General features: G+C 36.9%; 1 protein-coding gene across 3 annotated transcripts in view; it reads right to left on the reverse strand.

Annotated features, from left to right (window-relative positions):
- Window positions 1-1,716: 1,716 nt before the first annotated feature.
- Window positions 1,717-12,448, reverse strand: part of LOC106884444 (polycomb protein suz12-A) — a 95,707-nt gene continuing 84,975 nt past the window's right edge. The window contains exons 14-16 of one of the 3 annotated variants that reach the window (XM_014935833.3): window positions 12,194-12,273; window positions 5,688-5,726; window positions 1,717-2,631 (exon numbers count right to left, since the gene is read on the reverse strand). In XM_014935833.3, coding sequence (XP_014791319.1) covers window positions 2,430-2,631; window positions 5,688-5,726; window positions 12,194-12,273 — 321 coding nt within the window. In that variant the 3' untranslated portion in view covers window positions 1,717-2,429. Of the gene's footprint in view, window positions 2,632-5,687; window positions 5,727-11,655; window positions 11,747-12,193; window positions 12,274-12,448 lie in introns of those variants that run through there. The other 2 variants (XM_014935834.3, XM_089363794.1) reach the window with 2 other exon arrangements.

A 12,448-nucleotide genomic window follows, 5' to 3' on the forward strand; every position in this document is an offset into this window, starting at 1 on the left:
GCCTGGTCACAGGGAAATATTACCTTACTTGGAAACAGGTGAAGGATGGCAACATGAAAGGCATCCGGCTGTAGAAAAATTTGTCACAACAAATTTCATTCAATCGTGGAAAAGTGGATGTTAATACACATAAAATAAAAAAAAACAACAGAGCAAAGTCTATTTAGAAGGTATTTATTTAAAAAAGTATCTTAATTATTGTGAGTTCATTGGAAAAAAAAAAAAAAAAAAAAAAAAAAGAAAGCTAGCAGCAGCAGAGAGTAAGAGAGCAAGGAAATAACAAAAACACAAACATACTTAAATGAATGTTTTCTATTAATTTACACCCACCAGCAAATTTTTCTTTTTTTTTTTATAAGTAATTTTGTTAAGATTTCAAATTTAATCTTTGTCTGTCAAAAAAAAAAAAAAAAACCAAAAAAAAAACACTGCCACCAAACCATTGTAATTAAGACTATACTCTGTGTATAAACCTATTAGGTAAAATGGCACCTATTGTTCAAATAAGAACAATATTTATATATGAATCATTAAAACAAAATGTGTATGTGTTTTATCTTTTGGATATGTGCATATGGTCTTATATGTACAGCCTAGTTTGCATAGTTTTAGGTAGCATTAAAAGATATCTGGCAGTTAAATAATCTCCAATTTTCCTTTACCAAGATAGTATAATACAGACAACCCATGATCCAGAAGGCAACAGTAAACTATGAATGATTTTTCTTCTTTTTTCTGAAAAGGTGTGGCAGTTAGAACCAAGGAGGTTGTCAGTAGAAGTATCCGGGTTCCCTGAATACACTGGTGCATGGCTTAATGAGAGAGAGAGAGAAAGGGGAAGAGGAACATTGAGCAATTACAGTACATAGAGCATAGGCAAAGTCATGTCTGATTTTTATATTCCTGTTCTTGCTCAATGACAGTCTCCGTATATTTTTGGCAGTGAGTGATGTGCTAACAAAGATTGCTGCACGGAGTATATTTCAGAGAACTGGAGAGGAGATCTTGCACCATGCTTATCAGAAAGCTGGGCAAATAAATGCCCTATGAAGGAACCTTGCCATATGAACTGTCAGAGAAAGATGAGCAACTGTATGAAGTAGGCTTTCTAAAAAGGAGGAGAGAAAATAATCACTTTTTTAAAATTATATTTTAAATATCGAAACTACCATTATTTCATTTCCAAGATGACAACTACAATTTTTTTACCTGGTCAGCATCTCCAGCAGAGCCGAATTGTGTGTCTGAGTAGCAGAGGTGGTAAACATGGCGTTAAAATTTAGGAAAACAATTGAAGAATAGCAACAAAAGTTTTTAAAAAGAAAAAGCTTTCCAGTTTCTCTTTCCAAAAAAAAAAAAAAAAAAAAAAAAAAAAAGTTACAGAAATCTTTCATTCATATCAGAGAGAGAGAGAGAGAGTGTGTGTGTGTGTGTGTGGTGAGCAAGGTGAAAAGGAAAACGAAAGTAACAGTGTGGATGTATGACAGGAAGAGATATGAGGAGAAAGAAAAGGCAATACAGCACAAGGATGGGACAGAGCAAAAAGAGGAGGGGGAAAGGGAATGTAATGAGAGAGAGAGAGATGATGTGTATACTACTGAAAGCGATGAACTAAAGGGAAGATGATGAAAGAACGAAAGAGAGGAGGTTAAGAGAAAAAGCTGTCATTGCTTTAAAAAAAAAAAAAAAATTTAAATAAAATAAAATAAAAAGCACTTTTACACAACTAATCAACTTCATGCTTTTATTGACACAGTTTCTGGTATTTTTCTGAAAATATATTAAAGTATCAAGCACATATATTTCATTGTCCAAGAGGAGAGAGAAAGAGAATGTGTGTGAGTGTGTGTTTTGGTGGATGCATGTGCAAATTTACGAAAATCATAAAGCAAACTCTGCTACCTAATGGTTATAGTTTGTTTCACGTCGAAACACTCCTACATGGCAGCTCATCTCTCCCTCCCTCCCTCTTTCTTTCTTTCCTTCACACATGCGCGTGCATACGCACGCACGCACACACACACACACATTTCAGGTGGCAGAAAGACGAGATGGCTAAATATCAAATTTAAGAGATGCTTGATGTGAAGAATGGAATGAAAAGGAACGAGTTCTTTTCAGATTATTATTAGTAGTAGTATAATCTTTATACTTATTCTTTTTGGAATGGACACTGTTGCATGCAGTTTCTCAAATGCAAGCAGCAGATGTATTTGTGAAGTGGTGGTGGTGGTGGTTGTAAATAATGCCTGGCAGTAGAGGATATGGCAATGATGTGTTAGGATGGTTAATAATGAATCTTCAACTATAAAAGTTAAGAAGTGCTTTATGATGAAGTGGCAGTGGTCAGCAAAAGGCTTTCAACTGATTTAAGCCCTTTCTTTTCGTCTGTTTCTTGTTTATTTCAGGTGTTCCGTGGTCGTCATCGTTCAATACATACCCAGTTCTTCTTTTAAGTTTTCCAACACACTCATTGTGCGCTGCACCACCTCTGGTCCAATTAGGCTAAAATCAAACAAATTCACCATGTGGAGCATGAAATTGCGAGTTAAGTTCTTTCTGATGATTGCTTCTCCATGTTCTTCCATAAATGTCATGCAAGCTGTTGGTATTTGACAATCAGCAATGTAACTAGAAGAAATGGAGAAATAGAAATGCTCAGTGGGAATTAATTAAGACGCAAAAGAAACAAACACACACGTGGAATTAATGCTTGTAGATCTTGTTGCCTTTATAATAGTCAGAAGAAAGGAGAGGCTGCATCTGACCATTTACTGGCTGTCTCAAACAAGCGAGATTGATGAGGATTAATGTTCAGCATGTTGGGAAAATGTAAAAAGAGAGAGTGTGTCACAGTGGTGAGAGAGGTAGGTAGAGAGGTGAAACATGTGTGGAAGAGCAATATAGTGAGAAAGGATGATGGAGTGATTGAATATGGACAGATCAAATGGCAATTATTTGTTACACAACATGGTACAGTAGTAAGGTAAGTGAGCGATAGATGAGAGGGTAATGAATGGGGCAAATATCATCGAGTCTTGACAGCAATACAATAGGCAAGAGACTCCATGCAGATATATTAAATATCTCAATGATCACCACCACCATTTCAATGTCCATTCTGGTCATGCATGCTCTGGTAGATGGAATTTGCCCACCACTGCCTGTTGCCACTCGTCACAATCCTTTGTCATCTTGAAGTTCAATAACTTGAGATCAGTATTCACCATTTTGTCCCATATCTTCCTCAATCTCCCTCTTCCATAGCTTCCAACCACTTTAAGCACTTGGCTCTTTTTGTTTTTTTATACAAGCGATATCATTCATATGCATTACATGCCCACACCATTAAATCCTCTCAGCACATTTCTGCTGTGTTGGTCATGCACACCAGCATTACACATCCAACAGCACAAGCTTGCCTAATTTTCCATATTCAAAGCCCATATCTTGCTATCATGCAACATTTCATTTCAGACTCAAGCACCATACAATCTGCTCTTTATTTTGAGAGAAAGAGAGAAACCTTTGTTATTAGCAGTGGAAACAGCACCCTGAGCTTTTTCTTTGACTACTATGCTTTCAAAGCCCCCATCTCCACCACTGATTAAGTTTCCCCAGTAACAAAAGATAATCAACTACTTCTGAGAATTTGAAGAAATTTATTCTGACAGCTAACTGCCCCTTTGCACATGCCAAATATGAAGCCCCGTTTCTCTGCCAGCCTGCTTTCAATCCCACTACATCTCTTGTGTATCTGTAGGTTACACTGAGAATTCCTAGCTACACCTTTTCTGCATATTGAGTACAGTCACTTCCGTCAAGGTAAAAGAGACTTTGTTCTCTTCCTTACTAAAACTCAAGTCTTTTCCCCAGTTTAATTTGAGGTCTTTCAATTCCAAGCTTTGCTTCTCTGCAAGGAATTTCTTCTCTAAATCTGCAGCAGATTCTGCGATAAGAACTAAGTTCACAAGAAATCTTACATATAGAGGATAATGTTAACTCCTTCTATGGCTGGAGGACTATAATGAATTCAATAGAGCAGACTAAACTCAATGGTAACTGTACTTCTTTACATGGCTTGTAATTCTCTTACAACCCATTTATCTACCCCTAGTTTTTTTTGTTTTTTTTTAGTGAATACCAGATTACTGGCTATATGGGTTCACTCCTATCAAAGTACTTCTTTAGTTGTTTTCATCGAGCATAAATGATGCCTCCTACCAACACAACGCCAGACTATATCCCTTGTAGGCTAAATCTGTTCCTAATCAATTTAAGTCATATGCTATTCAATAAGCTACTTATTCATTGTTTTTATATAAAAATGCAATGTTCTTGAAATATTCTTATTATTATTTGCTTTAACCAAAATACTGAAACAATAAACAATCAACATGTTCTGCTGTATTAGCTAGAAATTAGTTCTGACATTTGATATCATGCAGCAGTTCGGTATAGTCTTCTGTTTCAACTTTCTCAATTTTACTTAAAAATAAATGTGCTTAAATTGTTTATGAATGTACAATACACATTTAGAACATTCTCAACATAGCATTTGCCTCAATTACATAAAGGTACTCAATGTCCATAACAAGTGTTGTTTACATGTTACTGATTGAGTAGACATTGTTAAATGAAGAAGCAGTTTAAAGATATTTCAAAAATAATAAAACAATGGAGATTAATGATTGATGGATGACTGACTAATGAAACATATAATATTGTAATAGTAATGTTTCATAACCATTTGAGTGATTGAGATATTAATGAAAACTCAGCTATGTGGAGTGTGACAAGAAGTGATCTTCATGGAACCACCTTTTTTTTTTCTTCTTCTTCTTCTTCTTCTTCTTCTTCTCCAAGCCACTGAATGCAACCAAATTTGTAAGCATGATGCTCAAGTTCAGAGGAAAGGAAAACAGGATGTTATTCATAATTTTTCCCTACAGCTAACAACATAACTGAAGTAAAATGGCTCGAAAGAGTAAGATTACACTACTAAGGTATCTGAGAGGTCAAACCTTTGGCTTTCATTGCATGCTCTCAAGGTTTGATAACAGGGCCCAGAGAGGTAAAAAAATAACAAAATCAAAAGCGACTAAGCTTAAAACTTAAAATTATTTGAATATTTATGCAATTCTGTTATTGGTTTCAGTTAAGGGTTCTGGCCATGCTGGGGCACTGCCATCTGGGGATATTTTCCCCAAAAAAATTTTCTGTACTTTCAATAATAGTGCTTTATCTCAGTTTGGACAAGTTTCTTAGAAAGTGAGAAAGAAATAGAGAGAGTGAGTCAGATGCAAATATATTAGGTTAATTTTAAAATACTTTATTTTAAATAGTTAGGGGTCAAAGTCGTGCTTCCAACTGGATACCTGCAACAGGTTAGAAACTAAAGCAGGGCTTTAAAAAGCCTGACTTACCATTTATCTAATTAAAATATTTGTCAATATCAGAGTTAATGCAACACTCTGTTAAAGTGAGCAATGTACCATTGTGATTGGTAAAAAATCAAAAAAAAAAAAATATATAATATACTTATTGATGGACATTTCCACTCATCACGAGCATGTCAGCATAAATTAGCATGTCAGCATAAATTGTGGAGCGAGTGGATTAATGTCTTGGCAACTCTATGCTTCGTTTTAAACACTTAAAAATACTTGTATGAATTTTTCTTTTACCTATTCGATGAATAAGCTCCATTTTCCTTGCCTCTTCTCCTAAAAGAAAATAAATAAAAACAAAAAAAAATATTAAAAATGATGGAGCATGGATAATAAATTTATGAACTAAAAAAGTTCTCTATGTAAAGGAACCTTTCACAGAGAAAGTAACTGTGTTATTTTGCAAACACAACTATCGAGACTTTCCAAAATCTCATCATCAGGTTTGTTTTCTTTTCAACTGAATTTATTTCATTACATATTAGTCGGAACTGTGTCTTCGGCCTAGTTGTTGCTCTCTTCTACATTTCAGCTGTGTATGTTCCAGCCTTCATCAGGTATCTTGTGACTCACATGGGATTGAACTCAACTTCTGGGTGACTGCACTGCATCAACTAGCTCCTCGTTCCATTATGCTATACCCATAGTGCAGTGCAGTCACTTAGACGTTTTGAGTTCAGTCCCAGGCAAGGCTGGATCATAAACAGCTGAAATGTAATGAAAGCAACAATCAAAATGAGAAAACCACCAACTAATTACGTAATATAAAAATTCATTTCAGAAATACTGAAATGAATCTATTTATTTTACATATCACAGGCATGGCTGTGTGGTTAAGAAGCTTGCTTCTTAATCATATGGTCTTGGGTTCAGTCCCACTGTACAGCACCTTAGGCAAATGTCTTCTACTGTAGCTGTGGGCTGACCAAAGCCTTGTGAGTGGATTTGGTAAAAATCAAGGTTGTTTGTATCCAGTCTTCTGTGAAGAACATGCCTGGCCATGGAGAAATTTTACCTTGCTTGGAAACACATGAGGGTTGGCAAAAGAAGTGCATCCAGCTGTAGAAAATCTGCCTGAACAAATTTTGTCTGACCCATGCAAGCATGGAAAAGTAGATGTTAAATGAAGAAGATGATTTCATGTTAGCTGTACACATTATAATATAGTTAAATACTGTAAAGTGGTTGGTGATAGAAAAGGTACCCTGCTGTAAAAAAAAAAACATGCCAAAAACTTTGACACACACAACAAAGGTAACTCATTTTCTCTGAAGAAAGACCGTGACGAGTGACAAAACACTGTGACCTACCCGAACCAAGCCAGCATGGAAAAGCAGATATAGAATCATGATGATGACTATTATATGATCATAAAGCATGAAAATAGGTTTATAATTCAAGGTAGAAATGATTCTACATGAGAAATTGTAAAACACAAAAAATACTTAACTGTTAATGATTAGGATTTAATAAAAATATGACATGTTAATTACCGATTTCAAAAATTAAGGGGAAAAAAACAAAAAAAAAACTTTGTTGAAATATTCAGGAAACTGGCTGGCATAAAATCACTATAACCCTTTAGCATTTAAACCGGCCATATCTGGCTCAAATATTCTATTTGCTTTATGTTTGAACAAGCAGTTCTGACTTCTCATACCTACACTACAATGTCATTCTAAAAATATACAATCACATCATTGAAATTTCGAAGCTGCAAGATGATACAGGATTAATCCAAGCGTTACATTTGACAGAATAGTCTAAATACTAAAGGGTTAATGATCAATGCCTGCTACACATGTAATAAATAGATTCGTTAAATATCATTTTTAAGCTAAGTTTAATTATTAGACCATTACTTTTAGCTTTGTCTGCCAGTTACTTAAGGGAATGTACACAAAATTTAAGACAACAAAAATAAAAAGTGACCAGTGCCTTTTGATTGCTTAAATTCACTAATGCAATAGCATTTGTTTGTGTTTGTTTACAACAAAATGTATTATTACAAGAGGTATTCAAATTGTTGTTGTTGACACTCCATCGCCTACGACGTTGAGGGTTCCAGTCGATCTGATCAACAGAACAGCCTGCTCCTGATATTAACGTGCAAGTGGCTGAGCACTCCACAGACACGTGTACCCTTAACGTAGTTCTCGGAGGCATTCAGCATGACACAGAGTGGGACAAGGCTGATCCTTTGAATTACAGGCACAACAAAAACAGGAAGAAAGAGTGAGAGAAAGTTTTGGTGGATGAGTACAGCAGGGTTCGCCACCATCCCCTGCCGGAGCCTCGTGAAGCTTTAGGTGTTTTCGCTCAATAAACACTCACAGCGCCCGGTCTGGGAATTGAAACCGCGATCCTATGACCGCAAGTCCGCTGCCCTAACCACTGGGCCTCCACCACAAGAGGTATTCAAGTACAATGTAGCAAATACAGTGAACAATGATAGAGTTGAAGAATTGTTTACATAAAACTGGGGGGAGATAAGTTAAATACATACGAGGTCTGATCAATAAGTATCCGGACTGTTGCCATAGTAACGAAGCTAAAGCATGAAGAGTGAAGCTGCTTGGCAAAGATTGACCTTGAACTCTGCTGCACATGCGCACTAAATGTTCATGTTTTAGCTCATTTCTGCTGTTTACAGCAGTGCTTGGAAGGAAGGTGTGAAGCATGTGATCATCACATTGACCATGACAGAGAAAGTTGTCATGGTGATACCTGCTCAGAGGCCTACGCAAAGTTGCATAAAATATATGGAGAAGAGTGTATAGGCCACACACAAGTATACAAGTGGTTCAGACATTTTCAAGATGGCCACATAAATGTTGATATTGACAAACGTTCTGGGAGACCTGCAACCAGCAGAACTGAGAAAAACATCGCAGATGCGCATGAAGCTGTTTGGGGAAATTGTCGAATCACCATCCGTGAGTTATCAGAAGATGTGCAGATTAGTTACGGTTCAGTTTCAGTCCATTATCACTGAAGATTCGGGGATGAGACATGTGGCTGCCAAGTTTGTGCCAAAACTGCTTTCAGCTGACCAAAAAGACACTCGGGTTTCAGCTGCACAAGATCTTGATTGTGTCAAGAACAATGAAAACTTTTTGAAAACTTTGTGTAGGCTTCTGAGCAGGTATTGCCAAGCTTTTGGCAAAATTTGATGCAAATTCTCTGCTCAACTTTCTCTGTCATCACACGCTACACACCTTCCTTCCAAGCACTGCTGTAAACAGCAGAAGTAAGCTAGAACATTAAAACTTAGTGCGCACGCACAGCAGAGTTCAAGGTCAATCTGTGTCAAACGGCTTCACTCTGCATGCTTTAGTTTTGTTACTATGGCAACAGTCCAGATACTTATTGATTAGACCACGTATATCAATCACAGAAAATAATGAGAAAACAAAATCAATAATTGACGTTTCACGATAGTTACTTCTATGTTTAGACTTTACAGAAACCAGGACACAGAAAAAGAAAACATTTCATTAAGAACTGTGAAGAATAAAATTAAGCAGGATTGATGAAAGAAAAGAAGGAAACTGTTGAGATATTCCATTCATTCACGTAATCATCACAAGATTGAAGGAAATTAAGGCTAATATTAGATGTAAAAATATTTACAGTAACTTATAAGGTTTATAGGTGCAGATGTTGTTGTGTGGAGAGGAGTTTGGTTCCTAATTTCATGGTTCTGGGTTCAGTCCCACTGTGTGGTACCTTAGGCAAGTGCCTTCATCTATAACCCTCAAGCTGACCAAAACCACGAGTAGATTCATCAGCTGAGAACTAAAAGAAGCCTGTTATATACAAACACATTCTCGTGTCTCCTTGTCTTGGCATCAGATGATAGTTGTAAATGAGCATCACTGCCATACAAGCAGTGTCATTCCTTTCCAATATTCTGCTAGAACATGTCCAGCCATGGGGAAACATTACTTTTGCTTGGAAAACAAGTGAGGATTGGCAACAGGAAGGGCATCCTACCTAAATAAACTCAGTGTAACTCATACAAGCATGGAAAAGTAGGTGTTAAAATGACGATAATGATGAGAAACATCATTTATCTATTTTTACTGACAGTTCATGCACAGGTGTAACAAAAGGATAAAATCCCTTCCCAAGTCATATAGGCTCATATAAGATCGGTTTCCCAGATTTTGTAACATATTTATTCCCCTCTGGATGAGATGCTGGTCTGTCACAAGATTACTCATTTTTGTCAGCTGAATGGACTGAAGCAACGTGAAAAGAAGTATTTTGCTCAAGAACACAAAGCATTGTCCAGTCCAGGAATTGAAACCACAATCTTATGATCATGAGTCCAACACCCCAACCACAAAACCATGTGCCTTCACACAGATATAATACTGATATAAAAACATATTTCCAGAGTTGTTCTAAACATATGCCTAGCCTTTAGTCTAGAGCATTGACTGCACAACCCATGTGTGGTGTAGTGACAGAAGGTGAAGTTACTGATAAATGCATTACACCACAAACAAATATTACTTGCAGTCCCTTGATGAAAAAATTACCATTTGATGTAAGGAGTCTCTAATCAGTTTTGTAATGGCTTCAGATATATTCTTGAAGTTGTCAATATAGAGTAACTAACAAAGATACTTCTTAACAAAGATGAAGTTTAGCCTTGACACTAGATGCATGCCAACCTCCACTTTAAGCTTAGAGCCAAACACAAAATTTATGTATCTATGAATATTGCTTACACAAATTTGTAAATTTTTTAGATGAATTTTGGATTAGGGTCCTTGTTTTTGTTGTTATAGCCAGAGTGGCCTCCAACCTTCTTCAGGTATGTCACCCCAACCCATGTTATTACAGATCAATCAGTGATAAGCATAACATGGATCACAATTGAGTGTAGCATGTAATACTGGATCAGTGATGAATGAATCAGTGATAAACAAGGTTTCATGTACTAAATATACAAAAACACTTATCTTATTATTAAGAGAAGCAAAGAGTGGAAGCAAGCATTTAGCTGTGTTATTTTACATTTTACCAAAGCTGGCTCTCATAATTTGAAAGATGATAAAATACACGTCTCACTCTGTCATGTATTCAACTCAAGCAAGAAATACATATTTCAAAAAATTCTGAAATAGAAATTTTTACTAGCTCTTCTGAATTCAAAAACCTTTATGTCCTATCCAAAATACAACAGCAACAAAAAGTGATGAAATAATAAAGAGGCATTGACATTTTTGAAGTTATATGAGTGGATGCCCTTCCTAATGCCAACCATTTCACAGTAAAATGCACCCAGTATATTCTAATAAGTGGTTGGCATTATGAAGGACTCCTAGCCACAGAAACCATGCCAAAGCAGACACTGCAGTTTGATACAGTGTTCTGGCTTACCAGCTCCTACCAAACTGTCCAACCCATGCCAGTATGGAAAATAGGTGTTACATCATGATGATGAAAAGGCAGAGGATTTAGTATCCAGCCCCCTCTCCACCTCAATCACTCAAATCTGTTTCTCCCTCACCTCATCATGTTCTGGCTTTGTACTTCCCCTTACTCCATCTTGTCTTCTACCCACACTATAACCATTTCCCCTTACACCTTGTTACCTTAATCCCTTATCCCTTTAATGTGCTCTTGCTTTGTTCCCCTCTACTCATCCTGTTGGTTATGTTACCCAGAATGAGCAACGAGGACTCCTCTGTCTTGCTGAGTACAAGGCAACTTCATTAGTGCTGGTGCCATGAGAAAATGCAACCAGAACAACCAACACAGTGGTTGGTGAAAGAGCAGATACAGAGGACCATTTAGTCTTGGCCTCTCTTAAGCTGCTGCTATGATAGATAATACACCACCTACACCCTGTAAACTGGTTGGTGTTAGGAAGAGTAACATGCCAAAAATAGAACACACAAAGGAAACGCAATCCCCTGACCCATCCAGCAGAGGAGCAACTCCAAATAAGACCTAACTCAGGCAGGGGCAATCCATCCAACTCATACCAGAAAGGTAGATAAAATGAACATAAAATGGTGATGATGATGATGGTGATATCAGAGGTTTAGTGATAATAGATTAACTCACATGTGTGGTCTGCCACAAAGTTCAGTCCTTGCTGTGATGAGGTGGTTTGAGTGCCTCTGTGACCCTGAGAGCTATGTCAGTAGAGTACAAGCTCCTGATAGGGTCTTGCATGCTGGACAGGTCAAAGGATAGAGTCCAGACTAATATGGACCACCTCTGTCCAGAAGTAAAAATGGATTTGCGTAGGGTCAGCATAGGGCCAACACCCCTACCTAGAAAAAAAGCAAAGTTACAGAAGCATCGATGACAATTCAAAACCAACAAGACCTGGGAGAGGGAAAGGCCGTCCCTCAGGGAAGCAGGATGCTGAGGCAGAGATAAAAAAAAAAAGCAAGGATCCAACTGGAGAGAAGCAGAAAAGGACAGCCAAGTGTTGAGAACAGTGGTGAAAAGCCATTGGCAGCATCTGTTCCATGGAGAGTGGAAGGCTTAAGTAGTAAGTGGCACATGTGAGGTGCAAATAAGGACTGTAACTCCAGCCTGGAATTGAAACTGAAGCAGAGAACTCAGTTCATTGAATACTCACTATTAATCTCCCCACAAACACACAAACATGCATTCAGGTCAGATAAGTATTAGTTGCAGGCATTAGAGAGCAGTTAACAAATATAGTGAAAGTAAAAAGGACTGAGCTGATACTGTGTTAACAATTTGCTTACTTGTTTTTCATAATGTGCAGATTCCACAACTTCATTAATTCTTTTTCACCCTCATTTACGTCTGTGAACTCATCAATCATCTACAGAAAGAAAATAGATAGTAACCAATACAACTATAATGAACTTAATTACAGAGTTGCTATAATCAAATAATTTAAATATAATTTTCTCTTTTTAATATCAAAACACCTGAGTAGTACTTCAGTGGAAAGGGATTTTTTTTCTGCAAAATCCATTTTGAAAATTGAAAGAAAT

The sequence above is a fragment of the Octopus bimaculoides genome, chromosome 1, assembly GCF_046866305.1.
Source record: "Octopus bimaculoides isolate indiv1 chromosome 1, ASM4686630v1, whole genome shotgun sequence".
Classification (NCBI taxonomy): Eukaryota; Metazoa; Mollusca; class Cephalopoda; order Octopoda; family Octopodidae; genus Octopus; species Octopus bimaculoides.